This window comes from Triturus cristatus, chromosome 8 (assembly GCF_964204655.1).
Source record: "Triturus cristatus chromosome 8, aTriCri1.1, whole genome shotgun sequence".
Taxonomy (NCBI): Eukaryota; Metazoa; Chordata; class Amphibia; order Caudata; family Salamandridae; genus Triturus; species Triturus cristatus.
The window spans coordinates 42,518,194-42,536,564 of record NC_140591.1 but is presented as its reverse complement, the minus strand read 5'-3'; the positions used below and the strand labels follow the sequence as shown (position 1 = coordinate 42,536,564).

The window sequence follows — 18,371 nt, the reverse complement described above, 5'->3', positions numbered from 1 at the left end:
TCGTAATGGTTTCCCAGCCTTGGGGAATACGATGACTCTTGCTTCTTTCCAGGCTTTAGGGAAATACTGGTGCTGCATGCAGGCGTTGAATATCTCAGCAAGGTGGTCCACTGCAGCGTCTGGGAGCATCTTGATGGCTTGGTTGACTATTCTGTCCTTTCCAGGTGCTTTGCCGTTTTTTAGTGTCTTTACCAGGGCCGATAACTCGCCTGTGGAGCATTCCTCAATGTTTGCAGCTTCGGTTTCTGGTGGGTGCTCCCGGTGGTGCTTAGCGACCTCTTGCTCAACTTCTGCTGCCAGTTTGCTAGCCTGGTTAGGCCTGAAGGATGCCTCCAACGTGTCAGCAAAGACCTCAGCCTTGTCCCTGTTGCTGCATGCCAGGTGAGTCTTCCCTTGTATCGGTGGGTTTGGGTCCTTCTTTCCCGTCAAGCGTCGGGTCATTTTCCAGAGAGAGTTGTCCGAGTCCTTTAAGTTAGCCGTAGCTGCTTCCCACTTTTCACCTCTGTGCTGGCTTATTTGCATCTTCAGCTGTCTTGTCAGCTCGTTGTATTTCTTCAGCAGGTCGGGGGTGCGATTCCTTTGCCACTCTCTCCGGGCTCTGTTCTTGTCAGCAATCGACTGCTTGATGCCCTTCGGGAGGTCGTAGATGGAGCAGCGTTGGGGTTTCTGCTCGGGAACGCTGCGCTCGATGGCAGTGTGGACTGCAGCTGTGAAGTGGTGAACCGCCTGGTCAATGTCTTCAATGCAGCGTAGGGGACCAGGGGCCAGTGTCTCCTCCAGGCTTCTCTTGTAGAGGCTCCAGTCTGCCTTCTTGTAGTTGTGTCTGGTGCCCTGTTGCTGGTCTTCAAGCACGTCGCCAACTGTGATCAACACTGGGTTGTGGTCGGACGTCAGTGCAGTTAGGGTTTCCAACTCCATAGACTGGGAGAGATTCTTCATGACGACGATGTCCAGAACGTCCGGTTTATGCAGTGCAGGGCCTGGGTAGTGTGTCGGTTGAGTTGGGCCAGCCACTACAAAGTCCTCCTTCTTTGAGTGGGCAAGTAGAGCGTGTCCTTTGCTGTTTGCCACGCGAGAGTTCCAGCACTGGTGCTTGGCATTTAGGTCTCCGCCAATTAATGTTGGGATGCGGGGATCCAATAAAGCATCCAAGTCCTTTGGGCTTAGCTTGCCTGGGGGTGAGTAGGCGGCAATCAGCCGTAGGGGGCCTGCAGATGTCTGGATCTGTATGCCAGTTGCTTCAACGCTCCCCACTGGTGGTAGTGAGATCTCGTGGTGCTTCACTTTTGTGCTGACAATCACCGCTGTTCCTCCGCCCTTGGCTCCGGTGGTGCGATCTGTGCGGTACACCCTGTGGTTTGCTAAGTTGAGCTTCTGGCTTCCTTGGAGATGGGTCTCGGAGATAAGCGCTATGCTCACATCCATGGTTTCCATCAGGTGCAGGAGTTCTGCAGTTTTCTTCTGAATGCTGTTAGCATTCCACATCAAGAAGAGGGAGTTTCTTTTAGATTTTGCTGCCATTGTGTGTGTTTTCTTCGCCGTGGAAAAGTCCGGCGATGAGAGTCGCCACCATTGTCACCACAGGGTGGATGTTCATGTCTGCGACTGTTTTCGCAATCTTCGTGATGAGTTCCTGCCAGTTGATGGCTGAGCCTATTTCACAGGATGGTGCTGGGGCAGGTGGTTGTGGTGGCGTTGGTGGTGGTGGTGGGCTGTTCTGTTTGGGTCCTGTTACTTCTGCGTATGTTCTTCCATCCACACGCGCGTCGCTAGGGCTGTTGGTTGGATTGCCAGTTGGGGTCCTGTGAGCCAATGCAGGTTTGGAGCTCTTCCTTTGTCCCTGATCTGCCGCAGTTGAGTGAGGGGAAGTCTTTTGTGGTTGGGGCGGTTTGCGCGGTCCATCCTTCTTTGCCTTCTGCAGGTAGGGACAGCCGCGGTAGCTTGCTGGGTGGGGTCCTGTGCAGTTAGCACATATTGCTGGTTCGGTTTCACGGTTCCTAGTGCATTGGTTAGAGGTGTGCTCGCCTCCACAGCGTACGCACTTTGGCTTCTGGTGGCAGAAAGCAGAGGTGTGCCCCAAGCGCTGGCAGTTGTAGCACATGACCGGTCCTCGTTTCCCTCTAGGTGCTTCTGTGGTGACAGTGCAACTGCAGAGCCGTGTGACTGATGAGAGGTCCGCTGGCTTCCCATCCTTGCTTGCCGACAGGGTTACCACAAAGAGGGGGAACTTCTTATTCTTGTCCGCTGGAGAGACGATCTGCGTTATATTTTTCACTGGAAGTCCAAGTTCCGCTAAGTCCTCAGTGATGTGCCCAAGGGATGCGTTTGCTGGGAGCCCGCGTATTACAAAGCGCTGAGCTTTTGCAGTGGTCAGTGAGAAGGTGTGGTACTCCATTTTCTGGACTGTAAGCATGTTGGTCACGCTCCTGTAGTCGTCCGGTGTGGTGAGCATGATCTTGGCGTGGTCCTGCCGGGGCTTGATTGTGAAGGGGGAGATGCAGTGTTCGACCAGTAGCTCCACGAGGTCCTTGTGGGTGGCCAAGTTCTTAAGGATGATGGGAGGGATCCGTTGTCGCTTTGGCGGACCTGAAGAGGTCCCGGGTTCGGATGCAGTGTTGTCCTGGGCGTCATTGTCCTGGGCGCTCTGGAGAACCAAGTAGCGGTTTGAGGTTGGAATCGTGTTGTGTGTGGGGGGTGCGCGGGCAAGCTTTGGTGCTTTTTCTGGCGAGTTAGGGCTCGTTTCACGTACTCTCTTTGCCTTGGTCTTCCATTCCATGTCGTCTTCGGTGTTGTCTGGTTGAGCCGTGACGTCGGACTCCATGGTTGGTGCTGCTTGGTGGGGGGAGCTAGAGGACAAGGGCCGAGCTTTTGGGGTTCAGCCGCACAGGGTATGAACTCTCAGTCCTGGGAGAGAGGGCGGAGCGGGTTAGACCGCGAGTCTCCCGCCGAGAATCGGGGCGCGAAAGAGTTTCAAGCAATCACGCAAGGAGCAAAAATTGATGAGTCTCAGTACAAAATTAATTAATCAAGCAGAGCGCTTAGCTGGTAAAATGCAATCTGAGTAAAAATCAATCAAGCAGGGCACATAGGTGATGAATTGCAATCTGAATACAAATCAATCAGGCAGAGCACGTAAGTTGCAATGTGAATGTAAAATCAGTCTAGCAGAGCGCATAAATGATAAAATGCAATCAGGGTGAAAATCAATCAATCAGAGCGCATAGGTGATAAATACAATCTGAATACAAATCAATCAGGCAGAGCACGTAAATTGCAGTCTGAAAGTGAAATCAGTCTAGCAGAGCGAATAAATGAGAACTTGCAATCTGAATAAATCTAAGTCAAACAGAGAGCATCAATAACGCATTGTAACCAGTTTATAAAAAGAAACTCAAGCTGCAGCAGTTTAAGTAAGCAATTAAGCTAAAAACGACATACAGGATAAGTAAATCAAGAAAGCGGGGCCAATCTATCGCTAAGGATAGAAAATGGCGCTTACCAGGTCGACTTACTGGCTGGCTGCGAGCAGGAATCACGGGGGTCAGTCCTCAGGCCTTCTCTGCAGCTGGGAGCGTCGCTGATGCAGAAATCACCGGAGATCCGATCCACCGATTTCACCGATGCAGGAAGGTCCGCGGTCCGATCGTCACTGAGGTGGCGCTGGCAAGATGGCCTCGAGGAGCGTCGGATCATCGTCGTCGCAGGCGCAGGCACAGGTTACATCCGGTCATGGTCAAATCTCTCTCGAATCTGTGAAATGAAAATCATCTCGAATGAAATGAGTACTGCTGTTCTGCGGGACTCCGGCGATATAAAGACTTCGGGCGCTTCTGATTGGTTGACAGCTAGGCTCTGATAGTTCTTCTCATTGGAGGGAGGAGGGCTTCCTTTTCACCAATCAAAGTTCCAGTACCGCATTACAAAGGGAAGTGGGGGCCCTGCCTGAGCCTGCCAATGAGACGGGAGAGCAGAGAAGCAGCTACTTTACACGGCCAGCCTATAAATACAAGTGCCGGGCTCGCCTGCCTTATTTCTCTCGGCTCCACAGGAAGCGGTGCAGATTGTCGACCATGCCTGAACCAGCCAAGTCCGCGCCGGCTCCCAAGAAGGGCTCCAAGAAAGCGCTCTCCAAGCCGCCCAAGAAGGACGGGAAGAAGCGCAAGAGGAGCAGGAAGGAAAGCTATGCTATCTACATTTACAAAGTGATGAAGCAGGTGCACCCGGACACCGGCATCTCCTCCAAGGCCATGGGCATCATGAACTCCTTCGTGAACGACATCTTCGAGCGCATCGCCGGGGAGGCTTCCCGCCTGGCCCACTACAACTCGCGGCGCACCATCACCTCCCGGGAGATCCAGACCGCAGTGCGTCTGCTGCTGCCCGGAGAGCTGGCCAAGCACGCCGTGTCCGAGGGCACCAAGGCCGTCACCAAGTACACCAGCGCCAAGTAAGGCTTCGAGGCGCATCCCCAACTAACACAACGGCTCTTTTAAGGGCCACTCACGTCCTCCCCTAAGAGCTAATGTGCTTCATTTATGACCGGAGAAAGAAGTGTTTTAAACGGTAATGTTGAGCGCACAAGACCCGCTCTCACGGGGCTTGCTGCAGACCGAGGGACGATGGAGCAGGCAACCCGTTTTAATAAGCATGTTTATATGAATGAGCCCTCTTTGGGACCAAGTGTCACACAAGCACTGTAATGTAACGATGACGTTAAATAAAGCCCACGCGGAACTCGCACGGCTGCCCCCGGGCTTATTGTTTCCTGCGACCAGTTTTAGTGTGTGCGGGTGTCACGTTGTGTTTGTACTTTAACCCCTTCCATGCTGCGCAGATTCCGCCGCTGTGCTGACGGAATCTTGCGCGGGCGTGGTCATGACGGAACGGTTCCGTCATGAGCACAGCTCAACCGTGGCTCATGACGGAACCGTTCCGTCATGAGCACCGAAGGGGTTAAGACCAGGGGCAACGGCTAACATCCGCCCCAGGGCAAAGGCTCCCGAAATCGGGACACATAAACCCGATGTACAGATGCCCCACAGCGCTGGCTTGTGACCAGCGGATCCCAGCACGACCCTCTACCCAAACAAAGCGCTTTATTAATTGAAGAGGTGGCTGTGCACACCGAGTGCTCGGATTTCCCAGTGCCGGTATAAGTTTCCCAGTGCCGGTATAAGTTTCCCAGTGCCGGTATAAGTTACCCAGTACTCGGGGTACTCTCAGCCAGCCCACCCACCCACACCTGTAGAACATGGCAGATAAGAGAAGCTCGTAGGTGACAGGGTGGTGGCCCTTAAAAGAGCCGTTGTGGTGGTTGTTCGGGTCGGTGTCTCCTTAGGCCCTCTCGCCTCGGATACGACGGGCCAGCTGGATGTCCTTGGGCATGATGGTCACCCTCTTGGCGTGGATGGCGCACAGGTTGGTGTCCTCGAAGAGCCCGACCAGGTAGGCCTCGCTGGCCTCTTGCAGGGCCATGACGGCGGAGCTCTGGAAGCGCAGGTCGGTCTTGAAGTCCTGGGCGATCTCCCTCACCAAGCGCTGGAAGGGCAGCTTGCGGATGAGGAGCTCGGTGGACTTCTGGTAGCGGCGGATCTCGCGGAGAGCCACAGTGCCGGGTCGGTAGCGGTGAGGCTTCTTGACTCCACCGGTGGCAGGGGCGCTCTTGCGGGCAGCCTTGGTGGCCAGCTGCTTGCGAGGCGCTTTGCCGCCGGTGGACTTGCGGGCTGTCTGCTTGGTGCGGGCCATGGCGGGAGCGGTCTCTCTCAACGACGAGCGAGGAAGAATGGAGTTCGAGCAGGCAAGAGCCCTATTTATGCACTCGAAGACGGAGGGCTGCTCTGGTTGGCTGAAGCGACCGCCCCAGGTTTGAAAACAGCCCGCGGTGTGCAACGATTGGCTACTCAACCGGAGGCTGTAGCCTGCCTCTCCAATGAGCTGTGGAGAAAAAGACACCCTCCGATTGGACGATGTACGTTGGAGCCGAAGCCCGCGCTTCGGTCAACCTTTGTCTCCGTGTCCATCCACTCATTTGTAGTCACACGAACCACTCGCCCCCGATCAACTGGGCGAGGAGACCAGGATGTTTTAAGTGTACCGCCCTTGGTCACCCTGGAACACGCCGCCGTTGACTGCGCTCGATTTCACGTTCACAATCGTCTGCTTTATGCAGACACCACTTCGAGTCTGCCCGGATACAGTGAAAGCACCAAGGCACACGTTATCTCACATTTATTATAAACTGAGGTCTAATAACTCCCAGACCCCCTTCTTTCTTTGTTATAAAGATTCCAATCCACGCAGCACCAAAAGAGCCGTTCATATGACCAAGATCACACACGGCACTCGCGTGTGTAAAGGTGCGCTAGGGATTTACTGTGCCGTTTATTATTATTGAGAAGTGTGCACGCGGGGTGAAAGGGTGGGGGTGAACAAGCTCTCTTCTAGACCGGGTGGATGGCTCTTAAAAGAGCCGTTGTGTTTGCAGTGTCTCGGTGCAAGCCCTTACTTCTTCTTGGGCGCTGCCTTCTTGGGCTTGGCTGCTTTGGGCTTGGCTGCCTTGGGTTTGACTACCTTGGCAGGGCTTTTCTTGGCCACTTTGGGCTTCGCCGCCTTGGCTTTCGCTGGGCTCTTGGCAGCCTTCTTGGCGGGGGCAGCCTTGGGCTTCTTGGGGCTCTTTGCTGCCGCTGGCTTCTTGACCTTCTTCGGGCTCTTCTTGACCCCCGCGGGAGCCTTTTTGGGCTTCTTGGCAGCAGGGGCAGCTTTCTTGGCCGCTGGTTTCTTGGTCTTGGCGGCCGCCTTCTTGGCCGCCTTCTTGCCCTCCAGCTGCTTCTTGTTCACCTTGAAGGATCCGGAGGCCCCGGTGCCCTTCAGCTGGGCCAGGGCGCCTTTGCTGACCAGGCTCTTGACGGAGGCCTTGACCCGGCTCTTGTTCTTGTCCACATCGTAGCCCTCGGCGATCAGCCCCTTCTTCATGGCCGACAGGGAGACTCCCTTCCTCTCGGCAGAGGCGGTCACCACCTTCAAGATCAGATCGGCCACGCTGGGGCCGGAAGGCTTCTTGGCCTTGGAGGCCCCCGCTGTCTTCTTCTGCTGCTTCTTCTTGGGGGCGACCTCAGCGGGAGGCGCCGCGGCGGCTGGAGCGGTTTCGGCCATTGCAATGCAAGTCTCGGCGCGGGCGCTGTCACAGAACAGAAATGTCCCTCTCGGCCCGAGCCCCGTGAATATATACAGGGAGGAGCCAGCCTCTGATTGGTCGCGAGCAGACAGGGCTCTGCGAGGCACACTCGGCTCTCTGCTCCGAGCTGACTTTTGTGTTTCCTACCTTCCGATTATCCACGTTTTAAAGCACAATCAGTTAAACACGCGCTTCCACACATGTATGACCAGGAGCCCAGCTTCGGCCCTCTCCCGGGCCTGCCCCCGTTTCGGATCCACCCCTCGTCCCTGGCTTGTGATCCGCGGGGAGACTCGGCGCTCCCCCGACGGCGGACGCCTCCATGCCTGAAATCCCGGGCTCCCGGCCCCTTTTCCCCGGTCCACTCTCGCCTCCTGCGGCCGGGAGCGGCGGCCCGCGGGAGGGAGGGGGCTCCTGCAGGGAGCGGGCCCTGCGGCGTCACAGTGGGGCTGCGGGGGCCGCGGGGAGCGCGTTCTGGAACGGGCCGAAGTAACACAGGGCTCCGCCGGCCGAGCGCGGGGTGGAAACAATGCCAGGGAGCCCCCAGCCCGGCGCCTGCACCCTCGGCTGTGGCACCCACGGCTGGGGGGGGCGCAACCGGAGGCCTTTTACAAGCAGCGGGGCACGGCCCTGGCTCCGGCCTCGCATGCATCACCAGGCGGCCGTGTGCTGGCAGCTTCACATGCAGGCAGAGGGCATTCACTGCCGAGCGCCGAGCCAGAGGAGGCGGGCGCAGACTAAATAAAATAAATACAGTGACACAACGAAGGAAGGCGGCCGAGTTAGGCCTACATGTTTAAAAACACCCCAAGTGAGAGCAGAGGGTGGGAATGCACCTGAAATGGAGACCCCCAGTACCGGCATGGAGGCACTCTACTGAGCTGATTTTTAAAGCTGGAGCTAGGTGTACGTCTGAGGTGACATCTGTAGACAGAGTGAGTTACTGTATGTCAGACGCTGAGCCTATGACCGGGGGGAGGCCCACTGCGGAACTGAATAGTACAGTACAGAGTGAGGCATGTGACTACAACTGTTCTACTGAGCCCTATCGCTGGAGTGGGGACCACTCCTGAATCCAATGGTATATCACGAGGGAGACCTGAGACCAGAAATGATATTCTGCGCCCTGTAGCCTAATCGAGGCCTGCTGCTAATTTGGACGGAGGTAGGGGAAGAAAACAGAACACTTCACATAGTCCAGAACGTACATGAACACCAGTCCCAGTATCAGATCTTAGCCTTCAGGATCTCCGGCCCATCCCTAGCTTCCAGGTACCTGTTTTAGTAATATGTGTGACATTTGGAGGTGTACAGCTTCAAGGGGATGAAGTTGCACCTTCTACACAGGGTTGAGGAGCTCCGCGCAGGGTGAGATTTCAGGGTTCATGCCTGGCTGGAGGTGTGAAAACAAAACACTCCACATAGTCACACCTCCATCCAGGGGTGAACCCTGAAATCTCACCCTGCGCGGAGCTCCATGACCCTGGGTAGAAGGTGCGACTTCATCCCCTTGAAGCCTAACACCTACAAATGTCACAAGTATCAGTACAACTGGTGCCAGGAGGCTGGAAGTAGGCCCAAGGCCTTGCAGGCCATATTCTGATACTGTAAAGGAGCTAAATACACTTTCCTGAGAATGTGAGGTGTTTTATTTTCACACCAACAGCCAGGGGTGAACCCTGAATTCTCACCCTGCGCGGAGCTCCATAACCCTGGGTAGAAGTTGCGACTTCATCCCCTTGAAGCCTAACACCTGCAAATGTCACCAGTATCAGTAAAACTGGAGTCTGGAGGCTGGAAACACACCCAAGGCATTGCAGGTCCTATTCTGATACTGTAAAGGAGTTAAATACACTTTACTGAGGATGTGAAGTGTTTTGTTTTCACACCACCAGCCAGGGGTGAACCCTGAATTCTCACCCTGCGCGGAGATCCATAACCCTGGGTAGAAGGTGCGACTTCATCCCCTTGAAGCCTAACACCTGCAAACGTCACAAGCATCAGTAAAACTGGTGCCTGGATGCTGGAAACACACCCAGGGCCTTGCAGGCCTTATCCTGATACTGTAAAGGAGTTAAATACACTTTCCTGAGTATGTGAAGTGTTTTGTTTTCACACCTTGAGCCAGGGGTGAACCCTGAAATCTAACCCTGCGCGGAGCTCCATGACCCTGGGTAGAAGGTGCGACTTCTTCCCCTTGAAGCCTAACACCTGCAAATGTCACCAGTATCAGTAAAACTGGTGTCTGGAGGCTGGAAACACACCCAAGGCATTGCAGGCCCTATTCTGATACTGTAAAGGAGTGAAATACACTTTCCTGAGTATGTGAAGTGTTTTATTTTCACACCTTGAGCCAGGGGTGAACCCTGAAATCTAACCCTGCGCGGAGCTCCGTGACCATGGGTAGAAGGTGCGACTTCTTCCCCTTGAAGCCTAACACCTGCAAATGTCACAAGCATCAGTAAAACTGGTGCCTGGATGCTGGAAACACACCCAAGGCCTTGCAGGCCTTATTCTGATACTGTAAAGGAGTTAAATACACTTTCCTGAGTATGTGAAGTGTTTTATTTTCACACCTCCAGCCAGGGGTGAACCCTGATATCTCACCCTGCGCGGAGCTCCATACCCTTGGGTAGAAGGTGCAACTTTATCCCCTTGAAGCCTAACACCTGCAAATGTCACAAGTATCAGTAAATTGGTGCCAGGAGGCTGGAATTAGGCCCAAGGCCTTGCAGGCCTTGTTCTGATACTGTGAAGGAGTTAAATACACTTTACTGAGTATGTAAAGTGTTTTGTTTTCACACCAACAGCCAGGGGTGAACCCTGAATTCTCACCCTGCGCGGAGCTCCATAACCTTGGGTAGAAGGTGCAACTTCATCCCCTTGAAGCCTAACACCTGCAAATGTCACCAGTATCAGTAAAACTGGTGTCTGGAGGCTGGAAACACACCCAAGGCCTTGCAGGCCTTATTATGATACTGTAAAGCAGTTAAATACACTTTCCTGAGTATGTGAAGTGTTTTATTTTCACACCTCAAGCCTGGGGTGAAGCCAGAAATCTCACCCTGCGCGGAGCTCCATGACACTGGGTAGAAGGTGCGACTTCATCCCCTTGAAGCCTAACACCTGCAAATGTCACAAGTATCAGTAAAACTGGTGCCAGGAGGCTGAAAGTAGGCCCAAGGCCTTGTAGGCCTTGTTCTGATACTGTAAAGCAGCTAAATACACTTTCCTGAGTATGTGAAGTGTTTTATTTTCACACCTCAAGCCTGGGGTGAACCCTGAAATCTTACCCTGCGCGGAGCTCCATAACCCTGGGTAGAAGGTGCGACTTCATCCCCTTGAAGCCTAACACCTGCAAATGTCACAAGTATCAGTAAAACTGGTGCCTGGAGGCTGGAAACACACCCAAGGCCTTGCAGGCCTTATTGTGATACTGTAAAGCAGTTAAATACACTTTCCTGAGTATGTGAAGTGTTTTATTTTCACACCTCCAGCCAGGGGTGAACCCTGAAATCTTACCCTGCGCGAAGCTCCATGACCCTGGGTAGAAGGTGCGACTTCATCCTCTTGAAGCCTAACACCTGCAAATGTCACAAGTATCAGTAAAACTGGTGCCAGGAGGCTGGAAGTAGGCCCAAGGCCTTGCAGGCCTTATTCTGATACTGTAAAGGAGCTAAATACACTTTCCTGAGTATTTGAAGTGTTTTATTTTCACACCTCCAGCCAGGGGTGAAGCCTGAAATCTTACCCTGCGCGGAGCTCCATAACCCTGGGTAGAAGGTGCGACTTCATCCCCTTGAAGCCTAACACCTACAAATGTCTCAAGTATCAGTAAAACTGGTGCCTGGAGGCTGGAAACACACCCAAGGCCTTGTAGGCCTTATTCTGATACTGTAAAGGAGCTAAATACGCTTTCCTGAGTATGTGAAGTGTTTTATTTTCACACCTCCAGCCAGCGGTGAACCCTGAAATCTTACCCTGCGCAAAGCTCCTTAACCCTGGGTAGAAGGTGCGACTTCATCCCCTTGAAGCCTGACACCTGCAAATGTCACAAGCATCAGTTAAACTGGTGCCTGGATGCTGGAAACACACCCAAGGCCTTGCAGGCCTTATCCTGATACTGTAAAGGAGTTAAATACACTTTCCTGAGTATGTGAAGTGTTTTGTTTTCACACCTTGAGCCAGGGGTGAACCCTGAAATCTAACCCTGCGCGGAGCTCCATACCCTTGGGTAGAAGGTGCGACTTGATCCCCTTGAAGCCTAACACCTGCAAATGTCACAAGTATCAGTAAAACTGGTGCCAGGAGGCTGGAAGTAGGCCCAAGGCCTTGCAGGCCTTATTCTGATACTGTAAAGGAGTTAAATACACTTTCCTGAGTATGTGAAGTGTTTTATTTTCACACCTCCAGCCAGGGGTGAACCCTGATATCTCACCCTGCGCGGAGCTCCATACCCTTGGGTAGAAGGTGCAACTTTATCCCCTTGAAGCCTAACACCTGCAAATGTCACAAGTATCAGTAAATTGGTGCTAGGAGGCTGGAACTAGGCCCAAGGCCTTGCAGGCCTTGTTATGATACTGTGAAGGAGTTAAATACACTTTACTGAGTATGTAAAGTGTTTTGTTTTCACACCAACAGCCAGGGGTGAACCCTGAATTCTCACCCTGCGCGGAGCTCCATAACGCTGGGTAGAAGTTGCGACTTCATCCCCTTGAAGCCTAACACCTGCAAATGTCACCAGTATCAGTAAAACTGGTGTCTGGAGGCTGGAAACACACCCAAGGCATTGCAGGTCCTATTCTGATACTGTAAAGGAGTTAAATACACTTTACTGAGAATGTGAAGTGTTTTGTTTTCACACCTTGAGCCAGGGGTGAACCCTGAAATCTAACCCTGCGCGGAGCTCCATGACCCTGGGTAGAAGGTGCGACTTCCTCCCCTTGAAGCCTAACACCTGCAAATGTCACAAGGATCATTAAAACTGGTGTCTGGAGGCTGGAATTAGGCCCAAGGCCTTGCAGGCCTTGTTCAGTTACTGTGAAGGAGATAGATACTCTTTACTGAGTATGTGAAGTGTTTTGTTTACACACAAACAGCCAGGGGTGAACCCTGAATTCTCACCCTGCGCAGAGCTCCATAACCCTGGGTAGAAGGTGCGACTTCATCCCCTTGAAGCCTAACACCTGCAAATGTCACAAGCATCAGTAAAACTGGTGCCTGGATGCTGGAAACACACCCAAGGCCTTGCAGGCCTTATTCTGATACTGTAAAGGAGTTAAATACACTTTCCTGAGTATGTGAAGTGTTTTATTTTCACACCTCCAGCCAGGGGTGAACCCTGATATCTCACCCTGCGCGGAGCTCCATACCCTTGGGTAGAAGGTGCAACTTTATCCCCTTGAAGCCTAACACCTGCAAATGTCACAAGTATCAGTAAATTGGTGCCAGGAGGCTGGAATTAGGCCCAAGGCCTTGCAGGCCTTGTTCTGATACTGTGAAGGAGTTAAATACACTTTACTGAGTATGTAAAGTGTTTTGTTTTCACACCAACAGCCAGGGGTGAACCCTGAATTCTCACCCTGCGCGGAGCTCCATAACCTTGGGTAGAAGGTGCAACTTCATCCCCTTGAAGCCTAACACCTGCAAATGTCACAAGTATCAGTAAATTGGTGCTAGGAGGCTGGAAGTAGGCCCAAGGCCTTGCAGGCCTTGTTCTGATACTGTGAAGGAGTTAAATACACTTTACTGAGTATGTAAAGTGTTTTGTTTTCACACCAACAGCCAGGGGTGAACCCTGAATTCTCACCCTGCGCGGAGCTCCATAACCCTGGGTAGAAGGTGCGACTTCATCCCCTTGAAGCCTAACACCTGCAAATGTCACAAGCATCAGTAAAACTGGTTCCTGGATGCTGGAAACACACCCAAGGCCTTGCAGGCCTTATTCTGATACTGTAAAGGAGTTAAATACACTTTACTGAGAATGTGAAGTGTTTTGTTTTCACACCTTGAGCCAGGGGTGAACCCTGAAATCTAACCCTGCGCGGAGCTCCATGACCCTGGGTAGAAGGTGCGACTTCCTCCCCTTGAAGCCTAACACCTGCAAATGTCACAAGGATCATTAAAACTGGTGTCTGGAGGCTGGAATTAGGCCCAAGGCCTTGCAGGCCTTGTTCAGTTACTGTGAAGGAGATAGATACTCTTTACTGAGTATGTGAAGTGTTTTGTTTACACACAAACAGCCAGGGGTGAACCCTGAATTCTCACCCTGCGCAGAGCTCCATAACCCTGGGTAGAAGGTGCGACTTCATCCCCTTGAAGCCTAACACCTGCAAATGTCACAAGCATCAGTAAAACTGGTGCCTGGATGCTGGAAACACACCCAAGGCCTTGCAGGCCTTATTCTGATACTGTAAAGGAGTTAAATACACTTTCCTGAGTATGTAAAGTGTTTTGTTTTCACACCAACAGCCAGGGGTGAACCCTGAATTCTCACCCTGCGCGGAGCTCCATAACCTTGGGTAGAAGGTGCAACTTCATCCCCTTGAAGCCTAACACCTGCAAATGTCACAAGTATCAGTAAATTGGTGCTAGGAGGCTGGAAGTAGGCCCAAGGCCTTGCAGGCCTTGTTCTGATACTGTGAAGGAGTTAAATACACTTTACTGAGTATGTAAAGTGTTTTGTTTTCACACCAACAGCCAGGGGTGAACCCTGAATTCTCACCCTGCGCGGGGCTCCATAACCCTGGGTAGAAGGTGCGACTTCATCCCCTTGAAGCCTAACACCTGCAAATGTCACAAGCATCAGTAAAACTGGTTCCTGGATGCTGGAAACACACCCAAGGCCTTGCAGGCCTTATTCTGATACTGTAGAGGAGTTAAATACACTTTGCTGAGTATGTGAAGTGTTTTATTTTCACACCTCCAGCCAGGGTTGAACCCTGATATCTCACCCTGCGCGGAGCTCCATACCCTTGGGTAGAAGGTGCAACTTTATCCCCTTGAAGCCTAACACCTGCAAATGTCACAAGTATCAGTAAATTGGTGCCAGGAGGCTGGAATTAGGCCCAAGGCCTTGCAGGCCTTGTTCTGATACTGTGAAGGAGTTAAATACACTTTACTGAGTATGTAAAGTGTTTTGTTTTCACACCAACAGCCAGGGGTGAACCCTGAATTCTCACCCTGCGCGGAGCTCCATAACCTTGGGTAGAAGGTGCAACTTCATCCCCTTGAAGCCTAACACCTGCAAATGTCACAAGTATCAGTAAATTGGTGCTAGGAGGCTGGAAGTAGGCCCAAGGCCTTGCAGGCCTTGTTCTGATACTGTGAAGGAGTTAAATACACTTTACTGAGTATGTAAAGTGTTTTGTTTTCACACCAACAGCCAGGGGTGAACCCTGAATTCTCACCCTGCGCGGAGCTCCATAACCCTGGGTAGAAGTTGCGACTTCATCCCCTTGAAGCCTAACACCTGCAAATGTCACAAGCATCAGTAAAACTGGAGTCTGGAGGCTGGAAACACACCCAAGGCATTGCAGGTCCTATTCTGATACTGTAAAGGAGTTAAATACACTTTACTGAGTATGTGAAGTGTTTTGTTTTCACACCACCAGCCAGGGGTGAACCCTGAATTCTCACCCTGAGCGGAGCTCCATAACCCTGGGTAGAAGGTGCGACTTCATCCCCTTGAAGCCTAACACCTGCAAATGTCACAAGCATCAGTAAAACTGGTGCCTGGGTGCTGGAAACACACCCAAGGCCTTGCAGGCCTTATCCTGATACTGTAAAGGAGTTAAATACACTTTCCTGAGTATGTGAAGTGTTTTGTTTTCACACCTTGAGCCAGGGGTGAACCCTGAAATCTAACCCTGCGCGGAGCTCCATTACCCTGGGTAGAAGGTGCGACTTCTTCCCCTTGAAGCCTAACACCTGCAAATGTCACCAGTATCAGTAAAACTGGTGTCTGGAGGCTGGAAACACACCCAAGGCATTGCAGGCCCTATTCTGATACTGTAAAGGAGTGAAATACACTTTACTGAGTATGTGAAGTGATTTGTTTTCACACCTTGAGCCAGGGGTGAACCCTGAAATCTAACCCTGCGCGGAGCTCCATGACCCTGGGTAGAAGGTGCGACTTCCTCCCCTTGAAGCCTAACACCTGCAAAGGTCACAAGCATCAGTAAAACTGGTGCCTGGATGCTGGAAACACACCCAAGGCCTTGCAGGCCTTATTCTGATACTGTAAAGGAGTTAAATACACTTTCCTGAGTATGTGAAGTGTTTTATTTTCACACCTCCAGCCAGGGGTGAACCCTGACTTCTCACCCTGCGCGGAGCTCCATAACCCTGGGTAGAAGGTGCGACTTCATCCCCATGAAGCCTAACACCGGCAAATGTCACAATTATCAGTAAAACTGGTGCCTGGAGGCTGGAAACACACCCAAGGCCTTGCAGGCATTATTCTGATACTTTAAAGGAGTTAAATACACTTTACTGAGTATGTAAAGTGTTTTGTTTTCACACCAACAGCCAGGGGTGAACCCTGAATTCTCACCCTGCGCGGAGCTCCATAACCTTGGGTAGAAGGTGCAACTTCATCCCCTTGAAGCCTAACACCTGCAAATGTCACAAGTATCAGTAAATTGGTGCTAGGAGGCTGGAAGTAGGCCCAAGGCCTTGCAGGCCTTGTTCTGATACTGTGAAGGAGTTAAATACACTTTACTGAGTATGTAAAGTGTTTTGTTTTCACACCAACAGCCAGGGGTGAACCCTGAATTCTCACCCTGCGCGGAGCTCCATAACCCTGGGTAGAAGGTGCGACTTCATCCCCTTGAAGCCTAACACCTGCAAATGTCACAAGCATCAGTAAAACTGGTTCCTGGATGCTGGAAACACACCCAAGGCCTTGCAGGCCTTATTCTGATACTGTAGAGGAGTTAAATACACTTTGCTGAGTATGTGAAGTGTTTTATTTTCACACCTCCAGCCAGGGTTGAACCCTGATATCTCACCCTGCGCGGAGCTCCATACCCTTGGGTAGAAGGTGCAACTTTATCCCCTTGAAGCCTAACACCTGCAAATGTCACAAGTATCAGTAAATTGGTGCCAGGAGGCTGGAATTAGGCCCAAGGCCTTGCAGGCCTTGTTCTGATACTGTGAAGGAGTTAAATACACTTTACTGAGTATGTAAAGTGTTTTGTTTTCACACCAACAGCCAGGGGTGAACCCTGAATTCTCACCCTGCGCGGAGCTCCATAACCTTGGGTAGAAGGTGCAACTTCATCCCCTTGAAGCCTAACACCTGCAAATGTCACAAGTATCAGTAAATTGGTGCTAGGAGGCTGGAAGTAGGCCCAAGGCCTTGCAGGCCTTGTTCTGATACTGTGAAGGAGTTAAATACACTTTACTGAGTATGTAAAGTGTTTTGTTTTCACACCAACAGCCAGGGGTGAACCCTGAATTCTCACCCTGCGCGGAGCTCCATAACCCTGGGTAGAAGTTGCGACTTCATCCCCTTGAAGCCTAACACCTGCAAATGTCACAAGCATCAGTAAAACTGGAGTCTGGAGGCTGGAAACACACCCAAGGCATTGCAGGTCCTATTCTGATACTGTAAAGGAGTTAAATACACTTTACTGAGTATGTGAAGTGTTTTGTTTTCACACCACCAGCCAGGGGTGAACCCTGAATTCTCACCCTGAGCGGAGCTCCATAACCCTGGGTAGAAGGTGCGACTTCATCCCCTTGAAGCCTAACACCTGCAAACGTCACAAGCATCAGTAAAACTGGTGCCTGGGTGCTGGAAACACACCCAAGGCCTTGCAGGCCTTATCCTGATACTGTAAAGGAGTTAAATACACTTTCCTGAGTATGTGAAGTGTTTTGTTTTCACACCTTGAGCCAGGGGTGAACCCTGAAATCTAACCCTGCGCGGAGCTCCATTACCCTGGGTAGAAGGTGCGACTTCTTCCCCTTGAAGCCTAACACCTGCAAATGTCACCAGTATCAGTAAAACTGGTGTCTGGAGGCTGGAAACACACCCAAGGCATTGCAGGCCCTATTCTGATACTGTAAAGGAGTGAAATACACTTTACTGAGTATGTGAAGTGATTTGTTTTCACACCTTGAGCCAGGGGTGAACCCTGAAATCTAACCCTGCGCGGAGCTCCATGACCCTGGGTGTAAGGTGCGACTTCCTCCCCTTGAAGCCTAACACCTGCAAAGGTCACAAGCATCAGTAAAACTGGTGCCTGGATGCTGGAAACACACCCAAGGCCTTGCAGGCCTTATTCTGATACTGTAAAGGAGTTAAATACACTTTCCTGAGTATGTGAAGTGTTTTATTTTCACACCTCCAGCCAGGGGTGAACCCTGACTTCTCACCCTGCGCGGAGCTCCATAACCCTGGGTAGAAGGTGCGACTTCATCCCCATGAAGCCTAACACCGGCAAATGTCACAATTATCAGTAAAACTGGTGCCTGGAGGCTGGAAACACACCCAAGGCCTTGCAGGCATTATTCTGATACTTTAAAGGAGTTAAATACACTTTCCTGAGTATGTGAAGTGCTTTATTTTCACACCTCCAGCCAGGGGTGAACCCTGATATCTCACCCTGCGCGGAGCTCCATAAGCCCGGGTAGAAGGTGCGACTTTGTCCCCTTGAAGCCTAACGCCTGCAAATGTCACAAGTATCAGTAAATTAGTGCCAGGAGGCTGGAATCAGGCCAAAGGCCTTGCAGGCCTTGTTCTGTTACTGTGAAGGACTTAAATACTCTTTACTGAGTCTGTGAAGTGTTTTGATTTCACATCTCCAGCCAGGGTTGAAACCCGAAATCATACCCTGCGCGAAGGTCCATAACCCTGGGTAGAAGGTGCAACTTCATCCCCTTGAAGCCTAACACCTACAAATGGCACAAGTATCAGTAAAACTGGTGCCAGGAGGCTGGAAGTAGGCCCAAGGCCTTGCAGGCCTTATTCTGATACTGTAAAGCAGCTAAATACACTTTCCTGAGTATGTGAAGTGTTTTATTTTCACACCTCCAGCCAGGGGTGAAGCCTGAAATCTCACCCTGCGCGGAGCTCCATGACCCTGGGTAGAAGGTGCGACTTCATCCCCTTGAAGCATAACACCTCCAAGTGTCACAAGTATCAGTACAACTGGTGCCTGGAGGCTGGAAACAAACCCAAGGCCTTGCA

General features: G+C 51.7%; 1 protein-coding gene across 1 annotated transcript; it reads right to left on the bottom strand.

The window, feature by feature from the left end:
• Positions 1 to 6,501: 6,501 nt before the first annotated feature.
• LOC146799955 (histone H1.3-like) lies at positions 6,502 to 7,461 on the bottom strand. The gene has a single exon (XM_085620882.1). It carries the CDS (start codon positions 7,150 to 7,152, stop codon positions 6,502 to 6,504), a length of 651 nt encoding a protein of 216 aa, XP_085477008.1. The 5' UTR covers positions 7,153 to 7,461.
• Positions 7,462 to 18,371: the final 10,910 nt, after the last annotated feature.

Bases quoted from the DNA above. Each gene is read 5' to 3' on its own strand.
- LOC146799955 (XM_085620882.1), bottom strand. From the start codon at position 7,152: ATGGCCGAAACCGCTCCAGCCGCCGCGGCGCCTCCCGCTGAGGTCGCC.